Source organism: Neltuma alba, unplaced genomic scaffold (assembly GCF_004799145.2).
Source record: "Neltuma alba isolate B1F8T4 unplaced genomic scaffold, ASM479914v2 tig00013012_pilon, whole genome shotgun sequence".
Lineage (NCBI taxonomy): Eukaryota > Viridiplantae > Streptophyta > Magnoliopsida > Fabales > Fabaceae > Neltuma > Neltuma alba.
The window spans coordinates 64,331-85,812 of record NW_021637360.1 but is presented as its reverse complement, the minus strand read 5'-3'; the positions used below and the strand labels follow the sequence as shown (position 1 = coordinate 85,812).

Genomic DNA, 21,482 nt, shown 5'->3' with positions numbered 1-21,482 from the left:
TTGTCGAGGTGGGAGAGACATGTGGAGGTGGTTGTTGGTGATCACATGATGACTAGTAGAGGTGCCACGTTGCATTTTAATTTTTTTTCCTCCAAAACTCGGGTTAGTGACTGATTAGTGACGAATTTTTCTATTGCTAATTTGCAACAAAAATTTTTGTCAATAATTAGCGACGAAAAATTTTCATTGGTAATTAGCGACATAAAAATTCCATCGCTAATCCGTGACTAATTAGCGACAGGATTGAAATTCCATCACTAATCCACTTAGCGACAAATGAATTAGCAACAGAACAAATTCCGTTGCTAATTCCGTCACTAAATAAAAAATTCCATTATTAAATTCCGTCGCTAATAATATATTTTTTGTAGTGATTTGTTAATGTAATATTTGTAATAGTTACATATATTAAAGATTTTATCAAATAATACATCATTATAAGTAAGGATATTTTCAAAAAATAAGAACTATTTATTACAAACAACTAACTTAACAAACCTTATTAATCTACTCAAATTAATCAACTAGCTCTTATATTACAAAGAGAATGTAGTATTTACCACCTATTGTCTTTAATATAAGAGCTTGTTTGACTTTTATTTAGTCTTAAATATAAGATTCTAATCCACTTTGTTTCTCATATTTATCAATTTTTTCTAAAATAGTCTTTATAGTAATTGTACATATTAAATGTTTCATCAAATGATACTTGATTAATAAGGGTATTTTAGAAGAAATAATGCATATTTATTACAAACAACTAACTTAACTAATTTTCTAAATCTACTCAAATTAGTCAACTCGCTTTTTATATTAAAGATCGGATGTAGTAGTATGTGAATGTTGACTAAACTCTATCATTGTTGAGATATACTTTTGGTATTTAATATAAACGCTAGTGAAGTAATATGCAGTTTAAGTGTTTTTTTACTCTATGTGAAATATGTTGAAAATGATTTATAAATAGAACTAGATGAGTAATTTATAATAAAGATCACTTTTCTCCTTCCAAATTAAATTTTCTCTCCTTCTTTTGAATTATTTGAAATTTCAAGAAACCCCTCTTTTACCTCTTATTTGGATGGAGAGAAAAAGAGGGAGGAAAGAAAACTAAAAAAAAAAAAGAGGAGATAAATGAATTTTTCCTTATTTAGATAAGAAGAAAAAAAGGGAGGAAAGAAAAATAGAAAAAAAAAAAAAAGGGTGCTGGGTCCATATCATTTTCTCTCCAAATTTTTCCTCTACACATGGAGAGAAAATGAGAAAAAAAAACTTACATTTCTCATATACCCTCTTTCATATCAGGTGAATAAACGATATTTTACCTTTAAAGTAATTTTTTTAATTTTATTTATAGCTATTTTATAATTTGGCAAAATCATCTGACTGCAGCCAAATTCCAAATCAACATATAAACTCTATTTTTCACATTCAATGTAATATTCAGAATTTGTACTAACTATATACACGCATACATATATATTTCTCCATGTCGGTCAACTTTTATTATAATAAATAATAATAATTTTAAATAATATATATTTTATTTATTTTCTTTTATTATATTTAATTTTAAAAAATTATCAAAATTTTATTTTTCTATTAAAAATAACATTTTTTACTAAACTATTTTATTTTTAAATATAATAATATGACCATATTTTTTTATTAATTAATTTTATTTTAAATTATTTGATAATATTAATGTTTATATAATTTTTTCCTCTGATATTTAATTTGGTTTCAACATAATATATTTGAAATAAGGGTATTTTTAGTTATTATATATTTTTCTCATTTTCTTTCATCTCTATTTTTTCTCATACATCTAAACAAAATGGGTAATAATATTTTTTTTTCAGTTTTCTTTTTTATCCATTTTCTCGCTTCTTTTTTTTTCTCCTCCCAACTTTTCTTTCTTTCTAAACAGAGTATTACTTCCTAATTAATGTCTTTGTTGCCTTTATTTTCCCTCGTCACCTGTTTCTTGTCGTCCAGAACAAGAAAAGCACTTTGCCCAAAAAAAAAAAAAAAAGAACGAGAAAAGCACTTAAATGCACCAGGCAATTATGTAGGTGGCTCTTAATTATATTATTGAAGGAAGCATCACGATGCCGGTTTAATAAGGCACTCCCTCCCATCTATATTATAAACTTTAAATAATTAATTTACAGATAATAAATAATTAGTTAAAAATAATAACGATGTTAGAAATATATTTTTATTCTCAAATATGCCCTTATAATAAATAAAAAAAGATAAAAGAAAATACAAAAAATGTGATAAGAAAGAAATAATTAAGGGTAACATTGAAAAAAATACATTAAATATTAAAACAAATCTAAATTTTTTTGGCAAAAAAAAATCTAAACTGAAACTTATAAAATAAATCATACTCCTTTCCAAATTTAAAACTTGTAAATAAGAGTGAGTAATATAATGCAACATTTTATCAGATTTTGCGGCCATTAACAGCGGAATTAATACTTATTAGCAAAAAAGAAGCGTGTAGCAGCTTCAATTCCCTTGAATTAAATATTCTTGCTTTACTTCAGCAGCAAGCAAGAAGCACATTTGTCAACACAGTTTCACAAAACTCAGGCTCTAATAAAAAAGAAGAAATAAATACATAAATGCAATACCATGTCGTGTGCATGCGCACTTAAATAGCGCCCCTATTCTAAATATAAATTACTTGTAGGGAAACGCTATGATCTTAAATGTAAGTTTGTTGTAGTATGTTTAATACTTATTTTTTAATTTTATTTTTATTTATTTCTTATTGGAATGAGAGACAAAAAGGCGATATATGATAATGATTTGTAAAATTAGGGGGAGACAATTTTAATAAGAGTAAAATTAAAATTTTTTGACAAATTAATATGCTCCTTAATATGCGAGAATGTATATATTAACGACCAAAGTGGTATAAGAAAAGAGCTTCTAAACTTTTTCGGTCTAAAGTACAAGCAAATCCTCTCATTTTGAGGTGCATTCAATGTAAATTTCCTATTCCGTGCTTAAATTAGATGATGATATGCATGCATTATGGTGCATTTTGATTAAATGTCGATAATAAGGGTATTTTAGGTTAAAAAAATAATCTCTCAAAGTACTATATAAATAACTTCTTTAATCCCTTGTGAAATGTTTATACTTTCTTCCTTTATTATTATTATAAATGAACGATAGGTTAAGTTATTATTAACTTTAATTTTTCTCTTAACTGAGAAAAAAAATGAAATTTACCCACATGAATTACATCTAAGAAGCCATAGACGAGTTAAAATTAATGAGAATTTTAAATGGTGACAATCTTGAAAAATTTAATCAATACCTCACTTGCTGACTTATGATAATTAAAGACTATCTGATTAACCATTTATTATTTTAGAATATACCACTCTAATCATAAATATAAGTTACTTGCAGGGAGAAGTTTTACTTCTAAATGTAAGTAATTTGAAGCATATTTAATGTTTGTTTTTCAATTTTATCCTTATTTAATTCTCACTAAAAAAAAAGATAAAGAAGAAATAGATATAAGAATAATTTGTAAATGTAAAGATAAAGAGAACTTTGATAAGGATAAAACTGAAAAGTTTTGTCAACTTAATGCATTCCTTCATATACGAAAATGTGTTACAAATAACTTTGAATGGTACTCCCTCCGTTCCTTATTATAAGAGACAAATAACTGAAGTACGTTGATAAAAAAAACAGTTAAAATTAGTTAAGAACAATTAATGTGTAAAAAGTATAATTTTTTTTCCAAAAATGCCCTCATTAATAAGGAGAGAGAGCATGAGAGAGAACAATTAAATTATTAAAAGAAAGAGAAGTGGGAGGGAGAGAGAGTGTGAGTTGGAGATAATAAATATGGGTAAAATAGTAAATCAACACAAAAAAGTAGAGACAACTTGTAAGTGTCTCTTATATATAGAAATATGCCATAAGCATCAAATGTCTTTTATAATAAGGAACGGATGGAGTATCTTATAATAAGGACCAAAATGAGCAGTATTTGATCACATTTAAGAACTTCACTTGTCAGGCATAATGTCTGGGAACTGCGCAGAGAGGGAGACCGTTGTGAATATGAAGAGTAAACATGGTCTTGTAAGTCACATTTCTGGTTTCATCTTCCAATTTAAATCTGAAGAATCGAACGAGAGCCATGGAAACTATTTTCATCTGTCTGTAAGCGAAGTCCCTCCCTAAACAGATACGAGGACCAGCCTGCAATAAAATAAATAATTAGTACTATTTTGTATAAATAATAATTAAGAAGGGAACTAAATTAACTAAAAGGTCATGAGAAAGTGAGACTAACATGGAAAGCTACAAATTTGAATGGAGATTGAGGCTGAAACGTGCCGTTTTCGAGCCATCTTTCGGGTCGAAATTGGTCAGCATCGGGGCCCCATATAAAAGGCATCCTGCCCATGGCATAGGCCAAGTAGTAAATTGAATCTCCCTTGTTTATTCTGTGGCCATCTGGAAGAATGTCATCTGCTCCTGCTGTTCTCCCATTCTTGTTTCACAAAACAGAAAACAGAAAGAAAATCACCAACATGCATATGTATATATAATAATTGATCTCATATAATAATTATTGTTCTTTATTTGCATTTTATTATGAACACATGGATTAATTAATTTCAGATGGCTTTTATTTAAGGACATGAGTTACTTCTCGAGTCTTTAATGTATGAGAGTTAGTTATTAAAAGATTTTTGTTTTAGTTCTAAATATAAGAACTCAATCAATTTTATATATCTTTTAAACTTGTAATGGAGGGGTTTTTCCATCAATGATAGTAGTTTCTAATACAAATGATTAAATGATATATTTTAGGAAAACTTGCACACATTTTTTATAAATAATTAATTTGATTCATTTTGTTAATCTTTACAAATTAGTTATTTAGTTGTTACATTTTAGAAGGAGAGATCATAGTATATGATAAGAAACCAATTAAGAACCACTACCTTTGGTCCTAAATATACAAGACATACAAAGTTTATTTTGATTATACCTAAGAGTTCAATTCACTTTGTTACCCAAATTTATAATTTTTTTCTCCAAAGCACCCATATTGATTGCACATATAATAAAAGGGTTTTCATCAATGGCTAATTACAATACACATGATTAGTAAATGATATTCTAGGAAATTAAACCAGCACGTATTTGTTATTAATAATTAACTTATTTTCTTAATATTTGCAAATTAATTATATAGCTTTTATATTAAGCATGGGAGACACTAATGAATAAAGAGAAGAAGGTAACTCACAATAGGGACAGCAGGGTATAGCCTCAAAGTTTCAGTCAAAGCTGCATGAAGATAATGCATTCTGTCAAGGCAAGAATCTGTAATATTGGCCACAAACTCATCCACATTGGCTATACTACTCATTGTTTGGTGATGACTTGAAGAATAATTAGTAACTTGTTTCACTTCTTGAGCAATCTTCTCTTGCACGAGAGGGTACTTGCACAGCATGTAGAAGAACCAAGACATGGTATTAGCACTCGTATCTTTGCCAGCAATCATGAAGTTCAGAATTATGTCCCTCAGATATTTATCTGTCATATTATTCTCTGATGGCTGCTCCTCGCTCTTCAACAAAAACCTTGAGAGTATGTCCTCCTTTTCACTCTGAAATAAAGGAAAATTGCTGAAAAATTTGCATTGCAAAATAAAAGATGTAGTTTCTGTTGAAAATGACCAAAGGGGATATCTTAAAAATATTGACACATTTTTTACGAATATTTAACTTAACTAATTTAAATTAGTTATCCAGCATTCCAGCTCTTGTATTTAGGATCATAAAAAGTATTAAGTTAATGGACTCACCGTATCTTGCTGAGACGTCAAAAGTTGTCTTTTGGTTCTGATAAGACCATTCACAAAATCATCAATTATTTTGACATTGTTCTTGAGAGCAGCTTCAGATCCAATATTGAGAAACCTCTTGATCTTCCAGAAAGGATCCACGTAACGACGATAAACGAAGGCATTAGAATCATCAAAGGCCTTCAAGAATTGGCTTCCCTCTTCGCTTGTTCCCTCCAAGCACTCCAACTCCACTCCAAATCCCGCTTTGAATATCGAGTCCAAAGTGCATCTCATCAGCGCCTCCTATACATCAAACAAGACCCACAAAATCAAGAACAAATTAAATTAATAAAAATCTAAATATTGAAAGGATTAAGGTGTAAATTTCTCCCCACGTTTTCATTCAGAAGCATTGGATAATCGAAATCTTTTGTGTGCGTATTTGTCCTAAAAATTTAAAATCACAGAAATATTGTCTTGTACAGTTAAAAAATTGACTATTAAAATAGTGATATTAACCATGATATTTTTAATTGTAGAAAGCAACATTAGTATGATTTACAACTTTTTAAGGCAAATTCACACCTAAAAAACTTGTGTCTTGACTGAAATTTTCTAATGCAAATTTGCACCCTAACCTAATATTAAAATTATGCATATGCATTATGCAATTTTTTACATTATCAGCTGCAACTTGATACTTTCTTTATATATCCACTTGATCTGCACTCTTTAAATAATCAAATACAAACTTCTAAGCGACGCCCAAGTCAAAAATAGAATAAAATAATTAAAACCCAACTCTACACTTTGCTTATTCGTTATCATTATATTATATGATTATATATTTTCATCAACATAACAAAAATCTCTGAATCTATATGAGTATACGTATAAGTTATTCATCAGTTATACATAATTTGTTCATTTCTCCTATTTATATTATATTGATATTGGATTCAAATTCTTCTAAAAAAATTACAATTTCATTCTACATCACTCAGTTCTTCTTTCTTTAAAAAAAAAAAAATCACTTTGAGACCAAAGCACTAACTAATTTGATTTATTATATACATTATTATTGATATACGCCTTTAATTTAATTTCATTCGAAGTATAGCAGCTAAGTAAGAGTTTATTTTGATTTTAAATATAAAATTTTAATTCACTTTCTCCTACATATTTATTATTTTTTTCAAACTAATTTGCTTAAATTATAAATTGATATATACACTAATATTACACTGGAATATTTTAAAGAGATCATGTCACATTTATTAATATTAACTAATCAACTAATTTAATTTATAGCTGTAGATTAACATCAAAACTAGCATTAACTAATTTGAGAGAAACCCAGGATTCCCCGTTTTCAAAGATTCACTGTATTATATCACTCACCTGCATATCAAATCCAAGACCAGCATTGGAAGATTCAGAAATGACCCTAACCAATTTGGCAGCATTCCTTCTGAAAACAGAGCAACTGAAATCTCTAAGAACCCTAGTTGAGAACTCAAAGCTCGAAAGCTTCCTCTGCTGCCTCCATTTCTCAGAATCCACGGCGAAAATACCTTCCCCCAGAAGATCCGCCACAGTCTGGTGATTCCGCTCCCCTTTCGGGTACGTTTCCCACCGCGTTTTCAGAACGTGCTCCACGTTTCGCGAGTCCGCCGTGAACACCTTGCTTCTCCCCGGAGCAAGAAGCCGGAAAGTTGGGTGCGATCTGGCGATTTCGGTGTGGTAGTCGTAGATTGAATTGAAGTGGAAGAGCTGGTTGAAGACGGTTCCTTTCACCGGAGGGAATTTTGGGTCTCCGATGGATTTTCCGGCGAAGATGGTGACTATGAGGAAAGTGAAGAGAAGGATGAGAGCTAAAAGAGAAAACGCTACGAAATAAATCAAAGTGAAGAGCATGTCCATGTTTTTGTATAATTGTGAACTGTGTTGTGTGAGTTTGTGAGTTAGAGAGGGTTGCATGCATTTATTTTGACGAGAAGCAAGTCAATGACGACATGTTTGCCTGAAAAGAAGGGGATGCCACGTGCCACATGCCATGTGTCACTTTATGAAAATAAATTATTGCTCTGGTCCTATTTTATAAGATATTTTTTGTTATTATTTATAGGATACTGAGAGAAATTTTTTATATAGATATATAATTTTATTCTTTATTTATTATTGTATTAACTTTGTTTACATGAGATATATTGTATATTAAATAGAGATAAAGTTAAAAAATTATTAAATTTTAAATCGAGTTAATAAAGTTTAAGGTTCTTTTTTTTGATTTGTGTAAAACATGTTGGAAGTAACTTATAAATAGGACTACAGGAGCATGTCATAAAATTGAAAGCTTCTATAACTTTCTATTTATTATTTAATTGCATTTTTCAAGTTTCCACATATGTATTAAGAAATACAAGCCCCACACTTGATATAAGAAGATATTAATTTGGAGATATTAAGAAAATTAATTAAGTTGGTTAATTATAAAAAAATGTGTATTGACTTTTTTTAACTATCCTCTTTAATCATCTGCCTTAAAATTATTTCTTGATCAAAACATTTTACAATCAATAGATATATTAGAAAATATCGTAGATTTGAGAAACAAAATGAATATAGGTCTTATATTTAAAATTAAATCCAATATATAAATATCTTTTGTATTAAGGGCACAAACGAGTATTACCTCTGATCCCAAATATAAGAGCTAGTTAGAGATTCAGTTTGATTTTAAATATAATAACATAATACACTTTATCTCTCATATTTATTTATTTTTTCTCAAAGTAGTTCACATGATGATTATACTTTGTACATATTAAAAAAATTTCATTCTAATGTCTATGAGTATCAATGGTATTTTAGGGAAAAAAAACATCTATTTATTATAAATAACTAATTTAACTAATTTGTTTAATATTCACAAGTTAATTGTCTAGCTCTTATGTTAGGGAAAAGTAGAATATATTTTTTTTTTTGAGCTGAAAGGAGGAGTAGAATAATTAATATGATGGAATTCATGTTGCATTTGTAAACTTGTGCTTAATTTAGGCTATATATGGATTAAAAAAATAAAAAAAAGTCTCCTTATGAATGACATATTAAGATTATAAATAAGGAATACACTAGGAACCACATCAATTAAAATATTGAAACAATTGTTTTTTTTTTTGGGGGGGGGGGAGAAATATTTAAACAAAGATGGAGTATTTTTAAAAAGAACTGGGTAATAAGTTACTGGCAAAGAAAAGTCAAAATCACAAGTTGGGGAACCGCAGGTAACATGACGGAAACTGCCCTATTCATTTAATGAGAGTTTTTTTAATTAAAAACAAAAGAGATTTTAAATCAAAATCAGCATTACTGTTAAAAGTAGGGTAATAGTAGAGTATTAAATCAAAATTAGGCTGTTGACTTGCAGGTTGGAGCTGGGGTCGCATTTTCCGAGGTCCACTCAATTATTGAAGTTTATTTTTTTAAATACTAAATTAATAAGGATAATGATAATTACGTCTTCTTCAAAGGTGTCGTAATAATTCTGGAATTGATTTTGATAAAAATAAATATGTTAATGGAATTTAAACATAATTTTTATTTAAAAAGCCTAAGATATCCTTCTTTTTTACCTCCGCCTAAAATATCTTTCTAAATCTCAATCTAAATTAAAAAAAAAAAAATCTGACAATGACCTCCCAGTGATGTGATGATGTAACGATGAACCACTGAACCAGGTGAACTGACCGCGAGGCGTGGCCTCCGGGATAGCAAAACTCTTACAGAAATTTTTTTGGGAAAATTTCACTGTAGGACCGCAGAAGACAAAAAATTTCAAAGAGCCCCCAAAACATTCTGAAATCTCACTGCAGGACCAAGGGGCCAATCTGATATTAATTCCACAAGCGAAATGACGCCACTGCCCCTAATGAAGACTTATTTCCTCCGAAAATGAGACATATTATCAGCGGGTGTAAAAGACGGAAGAAAGACGGAAAGGGAGGAGATGGCGTTATTTCCTGCCTCTCCCATGCAGCGCGCCGGTGCGGAAGGGAGATAGCTGACAACCATGAGCTGAGAAAACGCAGTGGCGGAGCTTCACTTTTGCGGTCCGTCCCTCCGCCGTCTTTCGGACTCCAAGCTAGAGTTGGTGCAAGAGAGAGAAGTCGCAAGTGTGCCCTACAGTGTTGCGTGTTCTCTGGAAGTAGCGTCAGGTTGGCGTGGGAGGTAAGATTTTGTTGTTAAAATTTCGGTTTTGTTGGTGTGATTCGGTTAGCACAGGTGGGTTGTGATGGGTGAATGAGGAAGAAATGAGTATTTAAGTGCATGGGCATGTAGGTTGGGAGTGAGTTGCAAATCTTACGGTTTTATGGTTTGAGAAATTCATGCTGATGCTGTTTTAAGTTGTTAAAGATGTGGTGTTTGTGATGTTTTCAAAAGTGGGTGCATATTGAGAATAATGCACTGCTGAAGGAACATAGGTAGGCGAAAAAGAAAGGGAAATGGGTGTGTGGCCTGGAATGGGTTATATGACAGGTAGACGCGCAGAGGAATGGTGAAAATACATAGTACGATGGTAAATTTGGTAATTCTGATTGTGTGCGAGAAAAAGCAATATAATGTTGTGAAAATACTAATTCTTGTTGTCAATTGTCAAATTGCTGATGTAAACGTACGTTGTGTCATACTTGAATGATGTGCAGCAGCAGAGGATAAATGGCTAGCAGTAGTAGGAAACAAGTATTTTGCATCTTTCATGTTAGAGGGCACTTTGTAAAGACCTCAGAAGGGAAATTCATTTATGAAGGGGGCATCATTACTGGAAGATTGATTAGAGAAGGGATGACATATGAAGAACTACAATGCATGGTAGCTCATGATGTGTGGCCAGGGACTCGTGAATATAAAATGAAGTACACAGTTAGCTTTGACCGGGATACATTCTTGGATCTTGTTGACGATATTGGTGTTGGACAAGTAATTGAGTACAACAATAGTAGTGGCCATGTTTATGTTTGTGAGAATGAGAAAGACTTCACACAAGTGTCACAGCTGGACAGTGTACAAGAGTAAGTTGTTCTCAACTGGTTTTATTAAGATTGTGTGTAGGATAAGAAAGAATATGTCCAATTTTGATAAATTGAACTGTAATACTGAATAGCTGTATTTGTTTATGCAGGTTAGATGATTTGGTTGGCCCTTGTGGAATGTCAGTATCTGCAATGGAATTGGATCTAGACACAGACAACATAAACATATCTTCCGTACAAGATGTGCCAACACTGATAGGAAGTGTAGGTATGGAAACGTTGCCAACCCCAATAGCGGTGATGAATTCATCAAAGTGGGCAGATTTGTTGATGTCAAGAGGGCAAACCTTTGTTAGTGCTGAACATTTTAGAGAGGCATTATATAAGTATAGCCTTGCACACAAGTTTGGTTACCGGTACGTAAAGAATGATAGGCATAAGATGATTGTGAAGTGCTGTGTAGAGGGTTGTCCCTGGGAAATTTCAGCATATGGTGTAGGTGAGAATAATGGATTCCTAGTTGTGAGAAGATTTAACTATGAACACTTGCATTATGCACAAGACAACTTAGTTGTCCCTCAGAGAAAGAGGTGCAAACTTGCTTCAGCAGTCATAATAGATGAGTTGATTTCTTGCATGCACAAAGCTCCAAATGACATTAGACGGGATTTGGAAAGAGAGTATGGGTTGAGGCTCAACTACCAACAAGCATATAGGGCGAAAGAGAAAGCATTGGAAAAAATTCATGGTTGTCCGCAGGAGTCTTATATGCTAATCCCTTGGATATGTGAAAGGCTGAAGGAAAGTGATCCAGAAACGGTAGCAAAGTGGGTTGCATCATCAGATAATAGATTTCAAGCTGTATTTATTGCATACGGTTGCTGTGTAGAAGGGTTTTTGAAAGGTGGCAGACCTGTATTATATGTGGATGGATGCCACTTGAGTGGTCCGTACAAAGGAACGTTATTGGGAGCACAAGCGTATGACGCGGATAATGAATTATTCCCACTTGCATATGCGATTGTTGGAGGTGAGACGCTTGATGACTGGGCATGGTTTCTTGGTAACATAAAGGATATTACGGGCTCATTAGAAGTGACAATAGTATCGGATAGACACAACTCAATAAAAGGTGCAGTGCAAGCCGTGTTTGGAGGAGATCGACATGCTTTTTGCTACCGTCATGTGAAGGAGAATTACAGTGCTGAGTTTTTGAAGAAAACCAGGGGAAAGAGGAGGACCAGCGGACAGACAAAGGAAGTTGCACTAAAATTACTTGATTCTATTGCATACGCAAGACTTGATAGAGACTTTGATTGCAGTATGGAAAAGCTAATGGCATTTTGTCCAGAATTAGGACAATGGCTTCAAACAAATGGAGACATTGACCGTTGGGCACAAAGCAAATTTCCTTACAAGAGGTGGGACAATATCACAACAAATCTAGCCGAATCCTTTAATGCTTGGCTTGTTGGTGAGAGGAAGCACAACATAGCTGTCTTGATACATGAGCACAGGGAAAAATTGGCAAACAAGATGTACCACAGCAAAGAAGCCATGACGAATTGGAGCAATGGTGTGGGACCTAATATAGAGGAAAAGTTGATGGATCATGTGGCCAGATCAGAAAGAATGGATGTGCAAAATTATGGAATGAACAATTTTAGGGTCAGATGGGGAAACCTAGATGTGCGGGTAAATCTTGTGTTACGTGAATGTACCTGCAAAGGTTGGCAAATGTCAGGACTACCTTGCCCACATGCGTGTGCTGCAATCAAGAAGGTATATGGTAATATATATGCATATGTCGAGGATTGCTTTTTACTCTCAGCCCAAAAGAAAATTTATGGCAGACTCATGATTCCAGTTGAGACCCATGACATCCCTAGGCCAGATTCCCTTCGATATGAAGATTACTCGTCCACCATCTTCCTACAACCACCATTGACAACTCGGCGTGCTGGAAGACCCAGAGGTAGGAGGATTGAATCACAATTCCAGCAGAAGAAAGCGTATCATTGCTCAGGATGTGGTGAAGCTGGTCACACTAGAAAGATTTGCACTAACCCGAACCCTGGGTGACTTTGTTGCTGAAAATGGTCTTTTCATTTTTTTGGTTCAACACACAGCTACTTTTGTACATAAATGAGCCCCACTATGTAGTTGTTGAGTTGTTGGGGAAGTAGCTATGACAACCCATTTTGATTTTTTGGTGGTGGGTTCGATTATATTTTGTATAGTGGTGTCAATAGTTGAAAAATTTCATGACAGTAGGTGACTATAGCTGTCGCAGGATATGTTAGGCTGTAATCTGTCCACATGCGAATGGACTATTTTTAGTTGTAAATATTTGTATGTATGTTGCAAATTGTGTAATGTCACTTGCAAACGGAGATTCCCCTGCCTGTCCACTAACGGACAGCTTCTTCGGGTGAAGGTCATCGTATGTAAATGGACTGATTACAGTTGTGAATATATACATATGTATGTTGCCAATTGTCTAATGTCACTTGCAAATGGTATAAGAAACCATACTTGGACAGCTTCTCCAGGTGAATCAGTCCGCATGCAAATGGACTATTTTTAGTTGTAAATATTTGTATGTATGTTGCAAATTGTGTAATCTCACTTGCAAACGGAGATTCCCCTGCCTGTCCACTAACGGACAGCTTCTTCGGGTGAAGGTCATCGTATGTAAATGGACTGATTACAGTTGTGAATATATACATATGTATGTTGCCAATTGTCTAATGTCACTTGCAAATGGTATAAGAAACCATACTTGGACAGCTTCTCCAGGTGAATCAGTCCGCATGCAAATGGACTATTTTTAGTTGTAAATATTTGTATGTATGTTGCAAATTGTGTAATCTCACTTGCAAACGGAGATTCCCCTGCCTGTCCACTAACGGACAGCTTCTTCGGGTGAAGGTCATCGTATGTAAATGGACTGATTACAGTTGTGAATATATACTATGTATGTTGCCAATTGTCTAATGTCACTTGCAAATGGTATAAGAAACCATACTTGGACAGCTTCTCCAGGTGAATCAGTCCGCATGCAAATGGACTATTTTTAGTTGTAAATATTTGTATGTATGTTGCAAATTGTGTAATCTCACTTGCAAACGGAGATTCCCCTGCCTGTCCACTAACGGACAGCTTCTTCGGGTGAAGGTCATCGTATGTAAATGGACTGATTACAGTTGTGAATATATACATATGTATGTTGCCAATTGTCTAATGTCACTTGCAAATGGTATAAGAAACCATACTTGGACAGCTTCTCCAGGTGAATCAGTCCGCATGCAAATGGACTATTTTTAGTTGTAAATATTTGTATGTATGTTGCAAATTGTGTAATCTCACTTGCAAACGGAGATTCCCCTGCCTGTCCACTGACGGACAGCTTCTTCGGGTGAAGGTCGTCATATGTAAATGGACTGATTACAGTTGTGAATATATATATGTATGTTGCCAATTGTCGAATGTCACTTGCAAATGGTATAAGAAACCATACTTGGACAGCTTCTCCAGGTGAATCAGTCCGCATGCAAATGGACTATTTTTAGTTGTAAATATATGTATGTATGTGGCAAATTGTCAAATCTCATTTGCAAATGGGCCCTTGCACAGCTGTTCACCCACGGACACCTCCTTCAGTACGAGTAGGTCAGATGCAAATGGATTATTTATAGTTGTGAAAATATGCATGTATGGTGCGAATTGTCTAGTCCCACGTGTAAATGGGCTGTCCCACACTTAAGGAAGACGCATGCATCAGGTGAATCAGTCCACATGTGAAGCCAAGTATGTGTCTTGCAAATTAGCTAGTCCCCCTTGCCAATATGAACGGACGGATTCCACGTGTGAATATAGGTATGTATTTTATAAATAGGCTAGTTCCCCTTGCAAATGCGCTCTCCCGCACTTGTTCCCTCACGGACACATGCTTCAGCTGGACCAGTCGACATGTGAACGGACTGATTCCACGTGTGAATATAGGTATGTGTTTAGCAAATTGCCTAGTTCCCCTTGCAAATGCGCACCCTGTTCAGGTCAAGGACGGCACATGTAAATGGACTGATTACAGTTGTGAATATATGTATCGGAGTAGCAAATTCCCTAGTTCCTCATGGAAATGGACACCTTATTCAGGTGAAGGAGGGCACTTGCATATTTAAGAGGACACGTTGTTCAGCAGATGAACGACACTTGTGAATGCTCTAATTTCTGTTGTTAACTTATTTGTCTCTCTTGCAAATTGTCTAATCGTTCGTGCAAAGGTCTAATCCCTGATGTAGGTTGTTCAGTTGGAAATGGACGAACATTTGGTGTTAATTCCTGTTTTTTTGGTGCAAATTCCCTAATTTGTGTTGTTAACCGTACATCTAATGAAAGTAAACAAGTAGTGATAATATGAATCCATCAAAACAGTCTTCATTAACATCGTTTGTATGCACAACATTTTAGTCCGCATACAGTGTTCACAACAACAATTACAGTGCTTATCAGCAAAAACTACAAGGTAGGAATTTGATCAGTCATCGCTTTCTCTTGCGTTGTCTGTTAATGTGGTCAAGGTGTTTGGTAACAGCATCTGACTTGATGTTTCTTTGATGCGTCACGAGCCACCACAATAGCTCACACCGTATAGATGTGTATTGATCCTATGGGACAACAACAACTGTTCTCAGTAAGTTGACACAAATGCATGATGTCATTAATATATAATTCAACACCTACTGCTGTATAATAAGGCATGGTGAATAGAACTCCATCCTTCTCTTGTGGGTTGGGCCACTCTCTTAGATATGTGATGACATGAACCCCACAATCATCACTGAAAAAATGAACACATCACTATGCTGCCTTATGTATGTCGATTATAATTTATGACAAATAACTTTCAGTGAACAAAAGACTCACGTATTGTCTTGAACATGAACCGTGGGATACAAGATGTCATTGTTTGAATCTGGGTTGGCCAACCCCTCCAGCTCAGGCTTCACTGTCCTTAGGATTTCAATGAAGTGTGCCCTCTACACAATTACAGATGATTATCACACAGGGGATACTATGGTTGTCCAACACAAAAGTAGCAGAATAATTACACCACTTACAAAAGTTTGCGCCATCATTTGCTGCCCCTTTAATGCTGGATCAGACTTATTCTTCTTCTTTTGGTGCTTCATTGTATCCTCACCACCACGCAGAGAGTCCAGCACATAAAACTTTAGTGTGCTCGGTTCAAACACAAAGCAAAACCAATGCAGTGCAAACACAACAGGTGCAAATATGTATTCACATTCAGCCAAATTGTATCCCACGTGTTGGGGAAGTAGTTCTTTCAGGTGTTTGTCCACTTGCCATGCTGTGTGTTGCTGCACCATCCTTGCCTATCACAACAGCAAATTGCACAGCAATGCAAATTGTCAGTGAAGAAACTGTATCGATAACTTTATTGCACAATTTAAAGCATTGATCCATTAACAGGGGATAGCACTAACCGTGAAATCTGCATCAAATATGTGTCTTTTAACCGCAGAGGCACTCTCATGTTGGTCAGCGTTCAAGGTGTGGGCAATCAGAGTCATGATCTGTAGAATAAAGGAGCAGGAAAATTAAATTAAAATTGTGGCACATTCCATATATGGCCACTTTGATGTAACTTGAATAGGTGCACGTACCCTGTTGCTTATCCACCTTCTGGGACCCAGTGCTTGTAGGTCTGATCGTGTTGCCAAATGCCCAAACATATCTACCATGACCCTACAACAAATATGAAAGTGAAAATAAGTAGTCAGTGTTGCATAGTAGTATTATTCACAGGCTGTCTTTTCCATAATAACTGACTATACTTACTCTTGAGCCTCATCTGGTTGACACCACTCAGTACACACAGTATAAAATGCATCCCTCTCACTCATTTTCACCTTTCTGACACATTGGTAATCATTCCTGGGTTAGAACCTAAATGTCATTACCAAACACACCCACCTTTCAGTGGGTCATTCCTCCTTAACCTACCATGAAAACAAAATGCAAGAAATCTACTGCATTTAACGGGGACCGCGAAGCTTACCAAATGGAAATCAGTGACTTCTTCTCGCCCTGCTTCTTCCTTCTTTGTCGATAGCCTTGCAAGTTTCCTCCTTTGTCGGCCTCTTCTTATTCTCCTTCCGCTTCTAGTGATTACCACGAACCCGCAGATTGAAGCTGATAGAATTTTTGGGGGCCACGTCGAACACTTTTCGCAGATTGCAAGAGGCAGGAATCTTCCCACAGAGGTAGCACGTTCGCAGTCGGGAGAGGGCAGATTTTTCGTAGAGTGGTAGCACGTTCGCAGACCGAGAGACGCAGCAGTTTTCCCAGAGTGGTTGCACGTTCGCAGACCGGGAGAGGGAACACTTTTCGCACACGGGTTACGTTCGCATATAGAGAGAGAGCGGGAGGACTTTTGACCGTCGCTTTTTCGCCTTATTTTCAAATTTCAGCGGAAGTAAAATGAGGGGCAGTGGCGTCATTTCGCTTGTGGAATTAATATCAGATTGGCCCCTTGGTCCTGCAGTGAGATTTCAGAATGTTTTGGGGGCTCTTTGAAATTTTTTGTCTTCTGCGGTCCTACAGTGAAATTTTCCCAATTTTTTTTCCGAGAGAATTGCAATACAATTTCAAAAGAATAATATAATGGGCAAATTTCACTGTAGGACCGCATAAGACAATTAATCTCAAAGAGCCTCCAAAACTTTCTGAAATCTCACTGCAGGACCAAGGGGCCAATCTGATATTAATTCCACAAACGAAATGACGTCACTACCCTTAGCATCAGGTGAACCAGTCCACATGTGAACGGACTGATTCCACGTGTGAATATATGTATTTATTCTGCAAATTGGCTAGTTCCCCTTGCAAATGCGCTTTCCCGCACTTATTCCCTCACGGACGCATGCATCAGGTGAACCAGTCCACATGTGAACGGACTGATTTCACATGTGAATATATGTATTTATTCTGTAAATTGGCTAATTCCCCTTGCAAATGCGCTCTTCCGCACTTGTTCCTTCATGGACGCATGCATCAGGTGAACCAGTCCACATGTGAACGGACTGATTTCACGTGTGAATATATGTATTTCATCTGCAAATTGGCTAGTTTCCCTTGCAAATGCGTCTCCCACACTTGTTCCCTCACGGACACATGCATCAGGTGAACCAGTCCACATGTGAACGGACTGATTCCACGTGTGAACATATGTATTTATTCTGCAAATTGGCTAGTTCTCATTGCAAATGCACTCTCCCGCACTTGTTCCCTCCTACTAGGGGCAGTGGCGTCATTTCATTTGTGGAATTAATATCAGATTGGCCCCTTGGTCCTGCAGTGAGGTTTCAGAAAGTTTTGGGGGCTCTTTGAGATTAATTGTCTTGTGCGGTCCTACAGTGAAATTTTCCCTAATATAATTATTATAAGGTCTTAATGGTAGCCGAACATAATGACAAATTTCAGAATATAAAATAACAGCTCTTCACTTGCTATTAGAACTTTTTGGTAGTTATTTATTTTGTATGAGATTTTATTACAATTCTCTTAATTTTTTTCAAAAAAATTGTAATAAAGTTTTGGGGAAAAGACAAATAAGTACCTTCAAAATATCAAAAACCCAATATAGTAATCCCCAACTACATAATGCCAAATTAGTGTTAAGTATTAATCTGGGATTTGCAAATTTGGTAAAAAGACCTCGTTATCTTGATTCTTTCTTCCATTGTTTTTGCTCTTGCTCTTCCCCCCCCCGCCCTGTTATTTCTCCTTACAAGTCTTCACACTACGACACTCATCCCCTCATGGCCACTACACCTTCGCCAACAACGATTTCTCCATCAACTGCGACACCTTTATCAGCAAGTTGTCCCACCCACCATCACGACTTTCCGTCCCCACTTCCCTCACGTCGTCATCTTCCCCACCCCAACTCGTTACTGTTACTTCCCTCTCCTATCATGCTTTGGTATTTCTCAGACATTCTTTTAACAATTCACTACACACAGTCGACATCTTTCACAATCTCCTTGTCACAAATTCATCACTACTTCTTCCTCTATTTTCCTTTGCCTGCAACTTCCGTCACTTCTAGTTAATCAGATTACCTATTATTGGCTTGCTGGTTCATTGTCGTTTGCTATTAAATTGTAGTTAATCACATATTCATTCTAGTTATTTACTAATATAGGGGCTCACCTATAACAAGCCCAAATTCAGATGTTGTGGTGAATGGGCTAGACATCCAGCGTGAAAGGAAAAAGACCTGGAAGCTACGAATGCTAAAGGAAGTTGCATGTTAAATAGGTCCAAAGTCTGTTGAGGGGATGGGCATGAATTGGGTTAATTCTCTCTGTGTAACCATCTCTCCCCTTCCTGATCTTTCTGTTGCTCCTCTTCCCACCACCCGTATCTTTTTTGTTATCTTTGTTCCCTGTGAGGGTTTGCCTGCATTTTGTATGGTGCGGACTGATTTTGAATAATACGTACTGGTTAATCGATTGCGTAGAATCATTGCTTGAGCATTGTTGTTATTTGACTGTTACATTTGGTGCTTTCATTGAGAGTTGGCCAACCGGAAAGGGCTCCCTGCAGAGGGTTCTGACCAGTAAGAAGACCGAGTGAAGTGCCGTAGAGTGGAGCCGCCGGGGACATCGACTCTCGAGAGGGGTGCTCTGTTATGAGTCCCACATTGGGAAATCTCACAAGTGTTGTGGGGTTTATAAGTTCAAGGGGCTCTCCCTCCCAATAGGCTAGTCTTTTGGGATTGGGCTCTCCTTTTGGGCTTATGCTCATCACATTGGTGCTTTTGTTGAGAGTTTCCTAATGGCGAAAATACCAGACTCAAGGAACTTCAAGCAGATATGAGACGAGCCAATGATTTCATTGAAGAAGCTACTAGTCGCTTTGGCAGAATCGAAGGTCTATTAGACGTGATCATGAAAACAATCGAGAATTTGAATCAGAAGTTCTCGCAAGCGGAGGGCGAGGGCAAGTCAGAGTCCACCTTTGTGGGGAAACTGCTTGTACCATTGACATTGGCGAATAGTAACCTAATCAAGCAGATCAAAATGGATTTTCCTTGTTTTGATGGATCTTATGCTCTTAACTGGATATTCAAAGCTGATCAATACTTCAAATATTACGGGGTCAAGGACTCTCAACGCATGATCATTGCCTCGGTGCATTTTGATGGAGAGGTGTTACCCTGGTTCCAGACCATGGAGAAGGCCCGGTTGATTCCGAATTGGGATGCTCTGGTTAAGGCGATTGAAGAACACTATGGACCTTCACAGTTTGATTGTGTGCGAGCCCAACTCTTCAAGCTCGTTCAGTGTGGGTCCTTGGATGAATATAATAATACTTTCCTATCTCTGGCAATCGTATAGAGGAGGTCCCAGAGTTTGTATTGCTTGACTGTTACTTGGGTGGTTTAAAACCGGAGCTCAAGAGGGACGTGCTGGTACAAAGACCCACTTCAGTACTGAAGGCGATGTCCTTGGCTCGATTGTTCGCAGAAACATCAATGTATGGGTTGAATTTGTCCAAGCCCAAAATAGCAATGCCACCGATAGCAGGAGGAGGCACTAAAACAACCATCAACCCAAGTTTCCAGTACACCGGAAGGTCTAACGTAGCCACATCCAGTCACGTTAGCAATGGGAAGGCAAACCTATCTCCTCTTCTACCCACCCCAAATGCGCCGCCGATCAAGAAGATGACCGCAGCTGAAATGCAAATACATCGCGAGAAGGGTCTATGTTACACGTGTGATGCTAAGTTTACGCCTTCGCATAAATGCCCGAATAAACAGTTAATGATGCTTATAAGGGAAGAAGAAGATGCCAATGAAGAAGTCGCGGTACCAGTAGAGGATGACCACTCGACTCCCTTACACCACCTGTCATTGTATGCCCTCAGAGGAACCCAAGGACCAGCTACAATTTGATTTAATGGTCTGATACAGGGCCACTTGGTTCAAATCTTGTTGGATGGAGGAAGCGATGATAATTTCATACACCCAAGGATTACTAACCACTTGCGATGGCCTATTGAGAAGACAACAGAGTTGAGGGTCCTAGGGGGAACAGGGAAGGTCTTGTCCAGCGATGTTATTATGCGAGACTTGTCGATCGAAATCGATGGACATACACTGCCATTGACCTTATACATACCTCCGGTAGTAGGGGTGGATGTGGTGATTGGTGCCGATTGGCTGGAGACGTTAGGGCCCCACGTGGTCTACTATAATTCCTCAATGATACGTTTCTTACAGAAGGGTCAGTTTGTCATGTTGAAAGGGTTTCGTGGCACCCCTCTATGCCATGCGCAATTAAATCATCTCATCATATTGCACCGCATGAACGTTGTTGCCCAGATTTTTACAATGGAGAAAATAGAACCTTCTTCAACCGTGATGACCTTTGATGATTCTATACCTGAGGACCTTTTGTTGGTTCTCAAGGCATATGGGGCCGTGATTGATAAGCCAAAAGGGCCTCCCGCCCACACGCAACCATAAACATCGAATTGATTTAGCTCCCGGGTCCTGTCCTGTACGA

General features: G+C 36.3%; 2 protein-coding genes across 2 annotated transcripts; one reads left to right on the top strand and one right to left on the bottom strand.

Annotated features, from left to right (window-relative positions):
- Window positions 1-4,000: 4,000 nt before the first annotated feature.
- Window positions 4,001-7,768, bottom strand: LOC114733522 (cytochrome P450 704C1-like). The gene is made up of 5 exons (XM_028920996.1): window positions 7,247-7,768; window positions 5,864-6,148; window positions 5,300-5,665; window positions 4,334-4,534; window positions 4,001-4,239 (listed from the first exon to the last, which is right to left on the bottom strand). Exons 1-5 carry the CDS (start codon window positions 7,766-7,768, stop codon window positions 4,051-4,053), a joined length of 1,563 nt encoding a protein of 520 aa, XP_028776829.1. The 3' UTR covers window positions 4,001-4,050.
- A 2,796-nt stretch (window positions 7,769-10,564) lies between these two features.
- Window positions 10,565-12,960, top strand: LOC114733520 (uncharacterized). The gene is made up of 3 exons (XM_028920994.1): window positions 10,565-10,917; window positions 11,028-12,617; window positions 12,732-12,960. Exons 1-3 carry the CDS (start codon window positions 10,565-10,567, stop codon window positions 12,958-12,960), a joined length of 2,172 nt encoding a protein of 723 aa, XP_028776827.1.
- The last annotated feature ends 8,522 nt before the right edge of the window (window positions 12,961-21,482 follow it).

Excerpts from the sequence above, each read along its gene's own strand:
- LOC114733520 (XM_028920994.1), top strand. The coding sequence starts at position 10,565 with ATGGCTAGCAGTAGTAGGAAACAAGTATTTTGCATCTTTCATGTTAGA. Across the intron at positions 10,918-11,027 it reads CAGCTGGACAGTGTACAAGA|GTTAGATGATTTGGTTGGCC; the intron begins GTAAGTTGTTCT and ends TTGTTTATGCAG. Across the intron at positions 12,618-12,731 it reads ACCTGCAAAGGTTGGCAAAT|ACTCATGATTCCAGTTGAGA; the intron begins GTCAGGACTACC and ends AATTTATGGCAG.
- LOC114733522 (XM_028920996.1), bottom strand. The coding sequence starts at position 7,768 with ATGGACATGCTCTTCACTTTGATTTATTTCGTAGCGTTTTCTCTTTTA. Across the intron at positions 4,535-5,299 it reads TATACCCTGCTGTCCCTATT|AATGGGAGAACAGCAGGAGC; the intron begins GTGAGTTACCTT and ends TTGTGAAACAAG. Across the intron at positions 4,240-4,333 it reads TCAAATTTGTAGCTTTCCAT|GCTGGTCCTCGTATCTGTTT; the intron begins GTTAGTCTCACT and ends ATTTTATTGCAG.